Source organism: Solanum pennellii, chromosome 4, assembly GCF_001406875.1.
Source record: "Solanum pennellii chromosome 4, SPENNV200".
NCBI lineage: Eukaryota > Viridiplantae > Streptophyta > Magnoliopsida > Solanales > Solanaceae > Solanum > Solanum pennellii.
This window is the reverse complement of record NC_028640.1, coordinates 68,099,574-68,118,356: the sequence shown is the minus strand read 5'-3', so window position 1 is coordinate 68,118,356 and position 18,783 is coordinate 68,099,574. Positions and strand designations below refer to the sequence as shown.

General features: G+C 27.8%; 1 protein-coding gene and 1 non-coding gene across 2 annotated transcripts; both read right to left on the bottom strand.

The window, feature by feature from the left end:
* Positions 1-4,497: 4,497 nt before the first annotated feature.
* Positions 4,498-4,569, bottom strand: TRNAP-AGG. Its single transcript has one exon. It is a non-coding gene; the product is annotated as a tRNA-Pro (tRNA).
* A 12,597-nt stretch (positions 4,570-17,166) lies between these two features.
* Positions 17,167-18,369, bottom strand: LOC107017141 (protein MKS1-like). The gene has a single exon (XM_015217414.2). It carries the CDS (start codon positions 18,239-18,241, stop codon positions 17,426-17,428), a length of 816 nt encoding a protein of 271 aa, XP_015072900.1. The 5' UTR covers positions 18,242-18,369; the 3' UTR covers positions 17,167-17,425.
* Between the last annotated feature and the right edge of the window lie 414 nt (positions 18,370-18,783).

Here is an 18,783-nt window from a genome sequence, read left to right as displayed (position 1 = left end):
CCCCCCCCCCTTCCTTCAATTTTTTAAGTTTTTTTTTAGGGTTTTTTGAAGAGCAAAGCTCCGCTATCTCTGGACAAGATCTGCAATCACTATTTACCTTTCCTCTTCAAAAATTCATTTTTGATGGATTTATGGTGTTTTAGTGATGGTGAAAAGAGTGAAAGTATTTAGGGTGTTTGAAGGGAGATGTGAAATATAAAATAGAAAAAAAATGGCAAAGAAGTATAGAAATTGAGGAAAAAATGAAATTCACAGGCAAATATAGATTTGAGTACGACTTTTTAAAGGTATAATCATTTAAAAATTCAAATATATTATGACGACTTTAGGCTATTTTTCCTACTTTTTACCTTCAGTTTTTACCTGTTTATTTATTGTATTGAAAATAAATTATGATTGATAAAAAGAAAAATAAATGTTTTTAAGTAATTGATTTCTTATTTATTTTTTAGTGTTTGATAAATAAGTAGTTATATATAATTTAGTAAAAAAATGACATAATTATACTCTACTATGGTTCATAAAGTTACTTTATATAATTTAGGCAAGTTTTTTTTTATAGCTGCCTAAATTAGCTGAAAGGAGAAACTTAGGGGCTCGAGATGACTATCATGGGGTTATAAACCTCTCCTGACCTCCAAATATTCAAACTCAAAAACCAATGATAGACTTCGATGAGATGAATCCAACATTATCAAGAATAGGGTCAAACAATGTTTTCAAAAACGTTTTTGAGGCGAGTTTCAAGGCGAGTTTCGAGGTGGGGCGTACCAAAACGCTCTGGGACGTAATTTGAAGACATAGATTCATAAGGAGTAAGTGCTAAAAAATTTGTTGCGTAAGCTTCGAGCATAAAAACGTAAGTCCTGGGCGTAAAACCTAGGCCCGAACATTTTTAATTTATTTTTTTGAACCTTTTTTTGCTTTATATCATATTTTTTTTATTAGGGTAATGATATTTCTCAAATAGTAATTATAATATTTTTTTCTTCATTATTGATTATTAATACTTATCTCAAATATAAATCATAATATAATATGTATATATATTATAGGTTATTTATAAAAACTTATTTGTAAAATCATTAAAATGTTTACTTTTGCTTATTTTATTGGGTTAATTACTTGAGTGAATCCTTTTTAAAAAATAATTACTTATTTTAGATATACTTTTTAATTATTACCATTTATAGCAATATATAACAATAATATATATTTTATTAAATTTGTCTCTCTCGCCTCTTTTTCTTTTTTCTGTCTCAACTTTTAAATTTTTCTCTTTCTCGCTCCTTTCTTTTAGTTGCTATTTCTCTCTACTTTCTTTTTGTTTTTTCTTTCTCGTTTCTTTTTGCTGCTAATTTTTCTCTCTTTCTTTTGCTTTTTTTTTCTTTATTCCTCTCTCTATTTTTCTTCATAGATAAATCAATAATTCATAGGATCACTAAAATTTGTATCAATAATTAATTAATTAATTAAAAAATAATTTAATCGTAACAAATGAAGAGACATGATAAATTGCAAAATAAATTAAACTTGAATTAAAAATGTACACGCACATATTAAAATTGAATTAGAAGAGAATTAAGCATGAATGCAAAATGCTTAAACGAAAGAGCATTCTATGTTTTGTAAACTGAATAAATTTGTATCAATAATGAATTTAACAAGTAATTCAATCGTAACAAATCAACAAATAAATTGCAAAATAAATTAAAAGTGTATTGCAAAAATATTAAAGTTGCATTGGAAGAGAGAATTAAGCATGAATAAAAAACGTAACCAATGAAAGAGTAGACAATGATTTATAGAGTAACTTAAACTTTTATCAATAATGAATTAAACAAGTAATGGGATAGTAACAAATAAATCAAAAAATTGCAAAATGAATTAAATTGCTTTAAAATTGTATTACATAATATTAAGGTTGAATTAGAAGAGAGAATTAAGAATGAATGAAAAACGTAACTAACAAGTATTACATAATATTAAAGTTGAATTAGAAGAGAGAATTAAGAATGAATGAAAAATGTAACTAACGAAAGACAAGACGACGGTCTATAAACTGAACTAAACTCATATGATTCTTGAATAATACTTATATATCATATATATCTTATAAATTATCTTTCTTTTATCATTGAGAAAACGAGTGATGGTTGTAATATGTATTGGAAATGTATTGTGCATGTCTTATAAATGTATCAGTGTGTTACCTAAAATTTCTTGTTGTTATCGGTAAGAAATGAGTGAAGCGTGCAATACGTATTATAAATGTATTATTCATGAATAAAACAAGTATTATATGTGTCTTATAAATTACTTTTGGTTTGTACCAATATGAAAGTGAGTGATGTTTGCAATATGTATTAAAATGTATTGTGCATATATTATAAGTGTGCATGAATAAACTGCAAAATGAATTAACTTATTAAAAGTGCATTATACAAATATTAAATTTGAATTAAGCATACATAAAAATGTAACTAATGAAACACTAGATAGAGTGCATTAAACTAATATCAATAATGAATTAAAGAAGTAATCTAATAGTAACAAATAATAAACTACAAAATGAATTAAATTTGCATTAAAAGTGTATTACACAATATTAAAGTTGAATTAGAAGAGAAAATTAACAATAATGAAAGACGCAACTAACGAAAGACAAGACAATAATTTATAGATTGAATTAAACCTGTATTATTTATGAATAAAACGTGTATTATATATGTCTTATACATTATTTTGATTTGTATCACTAAAAACATGAGTGATGTTTGCAATATGTATTACAAATGTATTGTGCATATGTAATAAATTATTTTGATTTGTATGTTTGCAATACATATTACCAATGTATCGTGCATATGTTATAAATATATTACAAGTGTGTTACTTAAATTATTTTGATTGATATCACTAAAAAAAGGAATGAAGTTTGTAATATGTATCATAAAGTATTGTTCGTGATTTTAATACAATTTTAATACAATTATGAAACATATCTAATACAACTTTAATACAATTGCGATACAGTTCCATAAATTTCACGTTAACAAGTTTCAATCTAATATTTCTCATGCAACCAATTATAAACTTAACCAAATCCTCTTAAAATTAAGATATAAACTCCAAAATGACATTTTTTTAAATTATTTGTAGGAACAATTTGTCCAAACTAATCATAAATTCGTAAAATTCAAATAATGAATTCAAAATTTGAAGTTTTATAATGAACATCAATTAATGGTGAACTTTTGTTGCTATATTTTTAAAAATTTGAAATTTCTATTTGAGAACATGATATTGTACAAATATTTGATTTTTTAATTCCTCTTCTCGTCGTTGAGTAAAAATAATGAAATATGGGCAAAAGTTATCTAAAAATAGTTATTTAAGTGAAATTTAAAGAAGTAGAATAAAAAGAAAATTAAAAAAAGAGAGGAGGAAGATAAATAATGAGAGGAAAGAGACGAAGAAGAAAAAATATATAAAAAAGAAGAGAACGAATAGAAAAAAGGATCGAGAAAGAGGCGATGCAATTTTCATAATTTTAAAAAAGATGTTATATTTAAATAGAAAAATTATGTTGTCATAGATAGTAAATATTTTTATAATATAACATATATATGTGATTTATCCTATTTTATTAGTAATAAAACTATAAAATTGAATATACACGAAACTACACTCCATAGATTCATGGGACTTACACACTGTGTCTCGGGACTTATCTCTCGCCCCATACTGTATAAAACATCGCCTCACGCCCCCACCATTTAATACACTGGGGTTAAAATTGCATCCCCAACTCGAAAAGATCTCAAACTACATATACAATTATTGTAGCGAAATTCCAAGATAAAAGTCATCCATTTTTTAAATAATTTCTCAATCAAATTCTATTTGTGCTTCGTGATGTCTCATCTATTGGAGATGATAGATCATGACTAATCCATCTCTCCACAAACTTTTCAAAGAATTTATCTTGTCATTTGAACGAAGACAATTGAAAGAGTTTGATAAAATTTTGTTTTGTATATTATTGTATAAAGTTGTTTATGAGTCTACACATATCTTTTATATATTGATGTCTGGTATTGTATATCAAGTTCTTAAACATTTTGGTATAAAAGAAATATAAATATATTTTTTGTATATTATGTATACTGACTATATATTATTATATACTGAATTGTATAGTTATGCTAATTTGCAAATTGGTCAATTGTATTTTTGTAGACCCATAGCCGGCCAAGACTGTGGAGCTTTTCGAGCTGAATATAAATTTAGTTGGGCTTTAATCTGTATCTCGAACACTTGGGTGAAAAATAAAAAATTAGCCGACCAATAAAATTCAAAAAAATTTAAACCACTCAAATGGGACATTTTGAGAATTGAACTCGGGCTCGAACACCGGATGAGAAATCAATAAATAAATAAAATTAGCCAGCCAATGAAATTCAAAAAAAAAAAAAAAAAAAAAAAACTCAAATGGGGGCATTCCGAGAATTGAACTCGGGACCTCTCACACCCTAAGCGAGAATCATACCACTAGACCAAATGCCCTTTCGATACTTATTTTCGTAGTAAAATTTAAATAAAAGAAAATAAAACTCTGAAGCAAATATATATTCTATGTTTCCCTCATTTTAGACAATGGTCCCTATATTTGAGGGTAGGTTCGAAATAGTTATTTAAGTGTGCATAAAATAATTTTAGTCTTTAAAATTTATCAAAAGTTAACATTTTAAGTCCCCGGAAAAATATTTATCGAACTATGTAAGTTAGATTTGATGAGAACTAGCATAAGCTGACATTTACGATTGTTAAGAGTTTAATTTTATTGTGATTCTTGATTTATTTCTAAAGTCCAGTTATTTGAGTGTTATTTTGTATTATTTATTTTTTAAAGAAAAGGTCAGTTTTTTATGTTGCATATTATAGGTTTTGGAGTAACTTTCTTGATTTTTTTATGGTTAATCTTTTTTTTTTTTTATGGTTTGCTTTTCACTATAATTCCATCAAATCTAACAAACATAAATTGTTATTTATTTGGTGAAAACTAAAAAAATACGTATGTGTGTCCTTAATTATTTAACATATATGAGTAATTATTGTTAGAATAATGATATGAAATGGGCTTAGTTAAAAAAAATGAGTATTCATATAGTTGATTTCAATTTATTTGGAATTGAGATGCGTATAATTAAGGAAAGTATATATAATTTTGAGGGTTTCTTACAAAATATCATTTCCATTTTCCAAAATATGCATATCTTTTATATACTATAGTATTACCTAAAATTATGAAGTATTTTTTTTACATAGTTTTGATGTATAAAAATTAAACTCTTTCTATAATTGTTGATTTTTCGTGTCCAAAGTACGTATTATAGCAGCCAACTTGCTTGAAACGATTGGTGGTTAATTCAACTAGTGAATATATACTACGTCTTGTTCAATATAGGCGTTCTATTTTTATTTATTTTAAACGTAATTATTATTAGTAATACGGAAAAGGGTCAAAATTGCCCCTGAACTATGTGAAATAGACCACTTATATCTTTCGTTACATTTTGGAATAAAAAATGCCCCTGCTGTTATCTTAAGAGACCATATATACCCTCAAGAGTTAACACCCCATATTTTTATTGACTTGGCAAGCCACGTGGAACTAATCCTTCCACCTAAGCATCGCCAACTAGGATAGACCTTTAGCGGCGATAATAGTCGCCACAAAAACCCAAAAAATCGTACTAAAAGTTTTTAACATTAAATTCTAATTTTGTGTTTTTTTCTTCATTATTTTTTAAAAAAAAACGAAAATGATATTGATTAAGTAGGATTTTGAAGACCTTTTTTATTTTTATGTTATATGAAAATGTATAAAATGTACAAGATGCATTATATAGTAGCAGATGTGAATCGAGAAGTAATTTTCATGATTTTTCGTAATAATATTGGATGTTTTTAATATTAATATTGCACGTTATTTATTTTAGAAAATTAGATTGCAATCAAAAATTAATTATCATATTTTTTTGTTGAAAAAACAGGTTTTACTACTAGTTGTCACTAAAAATCAAGTTCTTTTGTAGTGAATCTTAGTTAGCAACGCTTAGGTGGAGGGATTAGTCCTATGTGACATGCCACGTCACTAAAAAATTGGGATGTTAACTCTTGAGGATATTTGTGATCCCAAAATAAAATAGAGGGTATAAGTGATCTATTTCTTATAGTTCAAGGGTAATTTTAACCCTTTTCCGTTACTAATATAAGATTTGAATTATAAATAAAGTGGGTTAATATGTATTGTCAACTTAGCTTTCAATGGTTTTAAAAAACTGTTGAATTGTGTGGGATAAAAATAAAAATAATTAATTTGGATACAAAGGTGTATCTTTTAGAATTTATTTGGGAGTTGACAGAGTAGAAAAGACTCAGGAGAGTGAATTATGGTGAAATGGTTAAAAAAAATTTATTTTTAATTAAAATTTTTGATTTTGAAATCATTGTTTTCAAAAATTGATCTTTACAAACAATATTTTTGTGTAATTTAAATTAAGAATAGGAGAATATGACGGAGAGAAGACAATGAAAAATATTATAACCAATAGAATTATGAAAAAAAATAATTTTCCTGCACCAAACACACCCACCCAAATCATTGATCTACATATTTTCTTCTTCTTTTATTAATTTTTCCAAACAGAGCCAAGTAATAAGTAGTATTTTATAGGGCAATTTACATATAGCAAACAAAAAATTTATATTTGTATGTTATAGCAAAGTTTGCATAATTGCGCTCTATAGCAAACATAAAACTGTATAATTCGCTATACATATACAATTGTATAATTCGCTGGCCTAAATTGTATAATTCGCTGGCCTATTTCGCTGCAATTGTATAATTTGCTATCCTATTTCACTGCAATTATATAATGCACAATTGTATAATTCGCTGCCTATTTCGCTGCAATATTTGTATAAAATTTGCTTTGCATACAATTGAATCAAAGTAAAATGTATGTATATTGCATAATTATAAGTGTATAGGAAGAAGATATATGTTTTTTTGTCGCTTTATACAAAAACAGAAACACAATTTATACACTTCTGTTGTATAAAGCAAGAGAAAATTGTATTTCACTGCAATTGTATAATTCGCAATTGTATAATTCGTTGGCCTTTTTCTCTGCAATATTTGTATAAAATTTGCATTTGTCTACAATTGAACTGAAGTAAAATGTTTGTAAATTGTATAATTAAGTGTATAGCACGAAGATATATGTTTTTGCATGTGTATATACAATTTTCTCTCGCTTTATACAAAACAGAAACAAAATTTATACACTTCTGGGTATAAAGCGAGAGAGTCGAGCAGAGGGAGAGTGACGAGCGAGAATGGGAGAGTGGCGAACGAGATTTTTGGAAGAGAGGGGACTGACAAACTTTGACTAACGTTTGTTATGGAGCACAATTAAATCAAACCGTAGCTACTCCATTTATTTTAGGTTATTAGTTTGCTATTATATACAATTATCCCTATTTTATATGTACACTATTGTTTGATTACATATCCTTTGATTTGCTAAATTATGTTGACTTGTTTCTACTCTTTGTCCTTTTCCTTTATTTTTCGACTAGATAGATCTAGGGAAGATGAACATACCAAACGTTTTTTAAAAATATATCTTACAATGTTGTTCACACATTTGAAAAGTCAAGTATAAATAATAAAAAAAGATACAAGTATTGAAAATATTTTTGGACTTAACATAAATTATTAATTTAATCTCTGAATTATTGATAGTTTTAAAATAATCATCTGCTTGACTAACTTAACTTAAATACTCCTCTGAACTGTTATAATATTACATAACAAGTAGTGGTCTCAAACTCTTATAGGAGCGTGAAATTTTTAATAAAATATAGAGAGAAGTGTTGAAAACAATCTTAAATTTGGTGAGAATTTGGGGTGTATTTTACTCATGTGGCAAGATCATGGGTGTATTTAAATTTATTTAGTAAAGTAGATGAATATTTTTAAGACCGCCAATAGTTCAGAAAAGAAACTAGCTAGTATTTCACACCATGTTTAGGGTGTTTTGAATACTTTTAATAAATAATTCACCTCTAAAAATAACTTGAAATATAAAGCAATCTTATAAAGTATCTGATAAAAAAAGTTATTAGATTCTAAAGTATCTGATAAAAAAAGTTACTCTAATAGTAAACACCCCTTATTTCCGATCCTTTGATATTACAAATTTAAATCACCAAAAAGGCAAAAAAGGGAAGTCCATAAAGAGGGGTTAAAAATACAATAAATAATTGGGAAAATTGTATATAATAGCAAACTAATAACCTAAAATAAATGGAGTAGCTACGGTTTGATTTAATTGTGCTCCATAGCAAAAGTTAGCCAAAGTTTGCCAGGCGCCCCTCTCCCAAAAATCTCGCTCGCCACTCTCCCATTCTCGCTCGCCACTCTCCCTCTGCTCGCCTCTCTCGCTTTATACACATAAGTGTATAAATTCTGTTTCTGTTTTGTATAAAGCGAGAGAAAATTGTATATACACATGCAAAAACATATATCGTCGTGTTATACACTTAATTATACAATTTACAAACATTTTACTTCAATTCAATTGTAGACAAATGCAGATTTTATACAAATATTGCAGAGAAAAAGGCCAACGAATTAAACAATTGCGAATTATACAATTGCAGTGAAATACAATTTTCTCTTGCTTTATACAAAAGAAGTGTATAAATTGTGTTTCTGTTTTTGTATAAAGCGACAAAAAAACATATATCTCCTTCCTATACACTTATAATTATGCAATATACATACATTTTACTTTGACTCAATTGTACGCAAAGCAAATTTTATACAAATATTGCAGAGAAAAAGGCCAACGAATTAAACAATTGCGAATTATACAATTGCAGTGAAATACAATTTTCTCTTGCTTTATACAAAAGAAGTGTATAAATTGTGTTTCTGTTTTTGTATAAAGCGACAAAAAAACATATATCTCCTTCCTATACACTTATAATTATGCAATATACATACATTTTACTTTGACTCAATTGTACGCAAAGCAAATTTTATACAAATATTGCAGAGAAAAAGGCCAACGAATTAAACAATTGCGAATTATACAATTGCAGTGAAATACAATTTTCTCTTGCTTTATACAAAAGAAGTGTATAAATTGTGTTTCTGTTTTTGTATAAAGCGACAAAAAAACATATATCTCCTTCCTATACACTTATAATTATGCAATATACATACATTTTACTTTGACTCAATTGTACGCAAAGCAAATTTTATACAAATATTGCAGAGAAAAAGGCCAACGAATTAAACAATTGCGAATTATACAATTGCAGTGAAATACAATTTTCTCTTGCTTTATACAAAAGAAGTGTATAAATTGTGTTTCTGTTTTTGTATAAAGCGACAAAAAAACATATATCTCCTTCCTATACACTTATAATTATGCAATATACATACATTTTACTTTGACTCAATTGTACGCAAAGCAAATTTTATACAAATATTGCAGAGAAAAAGGCCAACGAATTAAACAATTGCGAATTATACAATTGCAGTGAAATACAATTTTCTCTTGCTTTATACAAAAGAAGTGTATAAATTGTGTTTCTGTTTTTGTATAAAGCGACAAAAAAACATATATCTCCTTCCTATACACTTATAATTATGCAATATACATACATTTTACTTTGACTCAATTGTACGCAAAGCAAATTTTATACAAATATTGCAGAGAAAAAGGCCAACGAATTAAACAATTGCGAATTATACAATTGCAGTGAAATACAATTTTCTCTTGCTTTATACAAAAGAAGTGTATAAATTGTGTTTCTGTTTTTGTATAAAGCGACAAAAAAACATATATCTCCTTCCTATACACTTATAATTATGCAATATACATACATTTTACTTTGACTCAATTGTACGCAAAGCAAATTTTATACAAATATTGCAGAGAAAAAGGCCAACGAATTAAACAATTGCGAATTATACAATTGCAGTGAAATACAATTTTCTCTTGCTTTATACAAAAGAAGTGTATAAATTGTGTTTCTGTTTTTGTATAAAGCGACAAAAAAACATATATCTCCTTCCTATACACTTATAATTATGCAATATACATACATTTTACTTTGACTCAATTGTACGCAAAGCAAATTTTATACAAATATTGCAGAGAAAAAGGCCAACGAATTAAACAATTGCGAATTATACAATTGCAGTGAAATACAATTTTCTCTTGCTTTATACAAAAGAAGTGTATAAATTGTGTTTCTGTTTTTGTATAAAGCGACAAAAAAACATATATCTCCTTCCTATACACTTATAATTATGCAATATACATACATTTTACTTTGACTCAATTGTACGCAAAGCAAATTTTATACAAATATTGCAGAGAAAAAGGCCAACGAATTAAACAATTGCGAATTATACAATTGCAGTGAAATACAATTTTCTCTTGCTTTATACAAAAGAAGTGTATAAATTGTGTTTCTGTTTTTGTATAAAGCGACAAAAAAACATATATCTTCTTCCTATACACTTATAATTATGCAATATACATACATTTTACTTTGACTCAATTGTACGCAAAGCAAATTTTATACAAATATTGCAGCGAAATAGGCAGCGAATTATACAATTGTGCATTATATAATTGCAGTGAAATAGGATAGCGAATTATACAATTGCAGCGAAATAGGCCAGCGAATTATACAATTTAGGCCAGCGAATTATGTATAGCGAATTATACAATTTTATGTTTGCTATGGAGCACAATTATGCAAACTTTGTTATTGCATACAAATATGAATGAAAGTTGCCCTAAATAATTCCGAAGATAATCTTATCCCCCACCCCCCTACCACACCTTACACAAAAATCTCATGAAATACCTCAACATCTCAAACTTTTCTTTCTTACCCACTAAATTTCTCTTTATCCATACTAAACTAATAACAGCCCCACCAAATTATTTTTAAATGATTCAGATTAACTGTTAATCTAAAACTCTATATAATTAAACCCCAATAACATAAGATTTAGAACACGTAAACGTGTATTAGGTAGAGTGTTACATTTCGTATCAATTTATTTAATTGATTAACTTAACCTTTTCCCAAGTCATTAATCATGTGTTTAGGAGTGGTAAATAAGCTGATCGAATTGGATATGAACATTGATATAAAATGAGTTAATAAAAAACAAATAAAATAATTGAACTCCCATATTTCATACGAATAAAAATAATGGGTTATTTAAGAAATAATATGAATATTCATATGAGTCATATCATCAATGACTTAAAGAAAAATATGCTTAAAATCATCGGGAAAACAAAAAAAAAATAAAAAAAAAAGTGAAAATGTATAAATATCCTCCCGAAATCTTAAAAACACTTATACTTCCTCTGTTCCTATTTACTTGTTCATGTTTTTTTTATATCTATCCCTATTTACTTGTCCATTTTAACAAATCAAGAAAGGACAATAATTTTTTTCCTATTATGCCCTTATTTAATTCTAGAAAATTTATAATACTACTAAGTTGTAATGCATGCTTTTTGGAACCAGAAAATACATTTATTATACTAGGGGAGTTGCATAAATAATTTTCTACCCTTTTTAACTTACGCTGCACTATATTCTGGGTCCAACGTATGTTGACAATTTTTTCAAGCTATCTGATTGAAAAAATTAAAAATTAATTAAAACTGAAAAATTATCAAGTATTAATTGACAATTACGTGGCAATTTTTTCAACCTATCTTAAAAAAAAAGAATTCATTAAAAATAACAAATAAATGAATATTGATAATATGGATATTCATCTTGATATCCATTTTAGCGGATAATAGACATTTTTGATTAATTTTTACAAAGTCGATTATCAATGTCATACTTAACGAATATAATTACTTTTTCTATAAAAAAATAGGGAAAATTGTAGATAATAGCAAACTAATAACCTAAAATAAATGGAATAGCTAGGGTTTGATTTAATTGTGCTCCATAGCAAACGTTAGCTAAAATTTGCCAGCGTCTCTCTCCCAGAAATCTCGCTCGCCACTCTCCATTCTCGCTCGCCTCTCTCGCTTTATACACAGAAGTGTATAATTCTGTTTCTGTTTTGTATAAAGCGAGAGAAAATTGTATATACACATGCAAAAATATATATCTTCGTGTTATACACTTAATTATACAATTTACAAACATTTTACTTCAAATATTGCAGAGAAAAAGGTCAACGAATTATACAATTGCGAATTATACAATTGCAGTGAAATACAATTTTCTCTAGCTTTATACAACAGAAGTGTATATATTGTGTTTCTGTTTTTGTATAAAGCGAGAGAAAAACATATATCTTCTTGCTATACACTTAATATTGCAGCGAAATAGGCAGTGAATTATACAATTGTGCATTATACAATTGCAGTGAAATAGGATAGCGAATTACACAATTGCAGCGAAATAGGCCAGCGAATTATACAATTGAGGCCAGCGAATTATACACTTGTATATGTATAAGAATTATACAGTTTCATGTTTGCTATGGAGCGCAATTATGCAAAGTTTGCTATAGCATACAAATAGGAATTTTTTGTTTGCTATATGTGAAAGTTGCCCAAAAAAATAATCAGTTTGTCAGCCCTAATAAGGCTCTGTAAGTAGATATATATAGCTTTGGTGTCAATATTTTTAATTTAATCTACATTTAAGTCAATTTCCCTTCTCTTATTTTCATTTTTTGAGAACAATATACCTAATGATTATTTTTGACTAAAGATTCATATTTCGTTTTCAAATAAAAACGTGATATTGAACCTAGTCTATCATTTAATGGATAAATTAAAATACAAGGGTACAAATCAAACACGTAAAGAGAAGTCAAAACAAAAATATATATTGGGATTCATTTGACTTTAAATGTTGCACTATATAAATAGTTTCACATTTGACCACCTAGGATGTGGTGTTGCACCGGATATGAAGTTACTTCTCTTATATATATAAAAAATCATTAATATGAAGCGTTTTCTTTTCGAATTAGGTTTTATGCGAATTTAAATTATTAAAATTTCAATACGAATATTGAAATTATGATAGGAAAAAAAAATAGAAAGTGTTGATAGTTAACATGTTGTATACTTCAACTTCACAACAAGAGATCTCCGTTTACTCAACAAATAGCGAAGATTTTATCTCTTACTTTGAATAAAAGTCAAAATTTTAATTATCAACGACATTAATAAAATAACTAAATTATATGTGTATGCGGTGTATAATTTAGCTACGAAGTACAACTATTTTTTTAAAAAAATTCTTTAAATTTTTTTTAATTATAATTATAGAAGAGTGAGTTAACTTTGTTGTATCAACATGTATGCTTGGTATTATTTTTTATTTTTAGGTGATATTTGTCATTTCATGATTGATTGTTAGTATTTTTGTGCTTGATATTATTTTTATTTTTAGGTGATATTTTTTTATTTCATGATTAGTATTTGATACTATTTTTTTGTTTATTTCACATGCATAATATTAGGATACTACAAAATAATTTATGCACAATACATTATACATGGTTCTATTCTTTTATATTATTTGTTATAATTTTTTTACACTCTTTAAAAGTACATAAACAAAAATAATATTTTTACTAATTTACTATTAATTTTTTTAATACTTTCTTCTTTTATTTTTACTTATCATACTTGAATTTGATACATTTATTAAGAAAATAATAATTGACATAACTATTTAATTACCATACTATTTCTAATAATTGGTTTTTATTATTAAGTCTTGAAAATTTGAGGAATAAGTAATTAATATTAAGTATGAAACATGAAAAAAAATTTATCTTTCCTTAAATTAACTATCGAAATTTGAACCCTTCATGAAAGATCGAGCATTCATCAAGTTGTTGGCCTGAACTCAAAATAATAAAACTATAACAAATCCTATTGTAATCAATTGAAATATAATTTAACAAATATTATTTAAATTATAATTCAAAAACAAATTTTATTTAAATGAATCTAATTATAATTATATTTATTACTAAATCATTTTCCATTAAGCCCGTGCTTGTGCAAGCTTGCCATCCTCTAGTTAGTAGTACAATTTTTTAGGTTTTTGTACAATAAACTATCCTAACAAGTAACAATTACTATTAGGTGACGGAATTTATGGAGTTTGAGAAGTAATTGATGGCTTAACAATTCCTCTCTATTTCAAAATAAAATCGAGGTAATGCACATTTATTAAGAATAAAAATTTAGGGCATAAATTGAACGTCACTTTTTTTTTTTAGTTTATTCTCAAACTATTCTTGAAATTATAAATTATCCAAAGTAAAATCATAAATATGAAATCCATATATCCATCTTTTTCTTCTTGGCACAATCCATATAGTTTGATGAAAGTGCTATAAATAGACGGCCAAATTAGGAAAGTTCTACTTTGGGAATATGTTACTAACATTTTAAACTACAATGTAGTTTATACTGAACTAAATATATTTGTTATGAGGTATAAGGTATAATACTTTCAGAATTAAATGAATGATATTTTATCTCATGTTTGGTTGGAGGTATTAGGTAGTCATTTAATTAGATATTTCATAATTTTTGTCATAGTAATAAGATAAGTCATCACATATACATGATAAAATAACTTATCTCGAAATAACCTTTTCAGGAATTAATTATCCTACGATAACTTATTCCTAACTAAACGACTCCTCAGAGTGCGACTTAATTACTCCAACGGGAATGTTTTTTTTTTTTTTCTGTTTAAGATGGTTCCTTTGAATGAAAAAGTTGAACTTAATTATTATACTATTGTAGTTCTAAAGTTTTCCTTCAGATTAAGCCATTTTGTTGGTTGAGCGATTCTTTTCTTATTCAAAAAGGTAAATAGGGGGTATTTCTTTTTTCCTACACTATACTAAAGGGATAAAATAAATTTACTCAACACCAATAATATCATACTCAATATATTCTCGTAAATGTTTCAGAGAGAAAAAAGTAGCCCCTCATCAGCTCACAAGAAATGTACGTAATCAAATTAAAGTGAGGTTGAAAGAAAAATAATGATAACAAAATAACAAGATAGACGAAGAAAATGAAGCAACAAGTAGTAGTAAAATGAAGGATACGATACTACATAGATACTAAATAATATTAACTGTAAGAACAATAATAGAGAAATTTATAAAAGCTTTGAGGCGTGAAAGATCACTATCAGAGTAGTTTATTGCATGTATATACTTTTAAGATGACAAACTATTCTCTATCAAGATATAACAAAACTTGAAATATATATGCAATTGAATCCGCTACTTCTAGGAATGTTTCATATTTATAGAACTTAAGAGATGACTTTTCATAATAGTCATATTCTTTCATGAACAAAGATGATTTTTCATAATAGTCACGGTCTTTCATGTAAAAATAACTTTTCATTTAAAATTTAAATATTAATAAATTCAAATTTTCATGTCCAATTAGATATGTATTGTATTAGATATATATAAGTAGACTTACTCTAATAAATAGACTAAATGAGCTAGGCTTTAAAAATGACCTAAAAGATGACTTCTCGCACCAACGTGGGAGCTTTTCCTTTATATTACAACTATCCTAACACTAATAGATAAGGAGAAGATGGAACAAGGAGACTAGCCTCCTATTTCTTTCAAATAAAAGTACGATAACACTCAACTACCTACTAACCTTCTATCATAATTCTAGGTTTCCATAACTTTGTTTCTATCTAGGGTTAGGTCCTCAATAAGCTGAAAATGTGTCATATCTCTTGTCTAATCACCTCTTCTAGTTCTTATTTGATAACCTCTCACACGTCTTTACTAATACATCCACACATCTCCTTTGCCGTGCCCAAACCATCTAACCTTTCTTCTCTCATCTTGTACGCCAAAGAAGGCATTCCTACATTGTACTTTATATTTATTTCTAATCTTATGTCCCCTAGTATGCGCACACATCCATTGGATCGAGCGTCCTCGTATTTGCTGCCTTTATCTTATGAACATGTGCATTCCAACACTCTGCGCATACAACAATATATGTCATACCACCACTCTATTCCCGCTCCAGTATGACGTGCCACATCATGATTAATAATATACTCATCTTAATTTCATCGATTATAAACCTAAGATACTTGAAGCGATCGATCTTCACTTCTACCTCCATTTCATAAACCACATCATTGAATTTGAGTTCGGAGTACTCTGTTTTCGTCCTACTTAATGTAAAACCTTTAGATACTATAGGGTTTATCTCCAAACTTTCACCTTATTGTTAAGTCCACCGTGCATCTTGTCGATCAATAATTCTATGTTATCAACAACCAACATACACCATGACACAATCTCTTAAACATGCCGTGTCAATTCGTCCATCACAAAGACAAATGAAAACGAGCTGATGACTTGATCCTTGTACAACCCCATCATAACAACGAAGTGTTTTGATCAATCACTCCCACTATATATTCTTATTCGAATCTTACCTTCATCGTATATATATATATCCTTAATTATCCTAATATAAACCGCAAAAGTACACTATAGTCTTCGAACATTTTCATAAAACCTCCTTATAAGAAGGAACTTTTTACGTCTTTTTTCTAACTTCCTGTATAATGAAAGAAAAGATGTAACAACAGTATTTTCACTCATTAATGAGATATCTAAGTAATAACTTGAGTAGTGTGTACTAAAAGTCCTATCAAGTCATTATCAAACAAAATTTGTGTAGTATTATACAAAGATAAACTTTTAATTCAAGGGTCCCATTAAAATGTCAAGTAGATGCACCCAACTCTTACAAGTCCACAAGTATCAAACCTCATTTATTTCTTTGAGCTGTCACTTAAAAAGAGAGAAAAAAGAACATTTTTTCTTAACACAACATAAATATCCAAAATTTAAAAAAAAGGCCCTCCCAAAATACAGAATTTGTAAGAAATAATTAGTAAAAAATGTTATATATGCTGGAAATTACAATCCAAAATGTGTGGCAAAACTAAAAAAAAAAATGATGATGTCAAAACACAGATACAAAAATGAAAACCTATTTAATTATATTTCACCCAAAAATGCTTATAATAAAATAGTCAATAATTTCAAATACAAAAGGTCAAAATAGTAAAAAAGAAAAATAAAGAACCTCCACTTGTGAGAAACACCCTAGCTGGTATTTTGACTTTTCTCCTTGTGTCCTAACTGATATCTGAAATTCCATTTCTGCCCTTTCGATCTCGCCATTGAAGAATTTCGAAGCTCAAATGGAGTGACTAATTAAGTGTATATATATATATATCAAACATCGAATAAGTTATTGAAAAGATCAAAAGATGGAGTACCGGGAGATAAAAATAATCGCGGAGAAATGAAATTATTATTTGAAGGGCTAGGCAAGAAATTTGGTAATTCAAAATAATTCTTGTTGTTGACGTTGTTGTTGTTGTTGTTATGTAACACGGGACTTAAGTCGTAAAAAAACCCTAATGGATTTGGATCATTTGATGGTGGTGAAAAAAAATTTGGTGGTATAGGTTGAAGTGAAGATGGATTTGGTGATAATATTCCAGGAAAAAATCCACTACGTTCAATATCTGTACCTATTTCTATACCTTCATGTACCATATTATTATAATTTTCGATATTTTCACAATTTTTTTGTAACTTTTTCCCTTCTTGTACCCTTGTTTTCTCTATCGACGCAAACCTAGCTGCGGGAGATATTGCACCGGTATTCATATTTTCTTGATAAAATGATGACGTGGCAGTTTCCGAGGTAGAACACGCGGCGGAGTGATGATTTGGCCCGGTTAGTCTTTGTACTAACGTCATGAACTCGCTAGGGTTTGCATGGATTACCTTAGGAGACACGGTATATATTATAACCGGTGGTCGCGGTGGAGCTAGTGGTTGTTGATGGTGGTGTTGTGATGGTGGTACTGGTGGTTTTCTGATTTTATGAGAATCTTTACGTACTTTAAGTGGGGCCGGACGTGGTCCTTGGAGCTCTCGTCTTGGTGATTTTCCGGCGGTGTTTTCCGGTGGATCCATTAGAGAGTCAAAAGAATAGATAGATGCAAATTTTGTTGATGTTGAAAAGGAGGAAAAAGGCATTTTATAAATGACAAATTTGAGAAAATATAAAGAGGTTTTAACAAGAATATTTAAAGAGGGAGCAAGTCAATGGTGTATTAAGTTGATATAATATAATACAAAGAGAAAAAAGGTAAAATAATTTAATTTATTTGTTATAAGTTGTATATAATTGGTTAGTTGTTTTTTGTTTTAAAAAATTGGTACATAGGAGTTTTAGGGTTTTAATTAATTATGTTGTCCGGCGGTTTATGTTATGTTATGTAGTCATGTAGGACAATAGTTTTTTTTATTCCTTCGGTGTTTGATATTATATTAAAGCCTGATTAAATTTTGATTTGCATATGAAAGTCTCATATTAAAGATAAAATTGTAATCCCTAACGAAGACGACTTTGTATTTAGAGAAACTCAAGTAAAAAATCTTTGTTTAGAAATAAAAGAATATTTATCACTCCGTCGTAATCGTTGCTGATACGTAAGACAATAGTTTGAAGATGTCCAAATAAAGAGAAGAGGCTGTTGGGGGAAAAGTCAATTTTGGTGATGGATTGATGACAACAG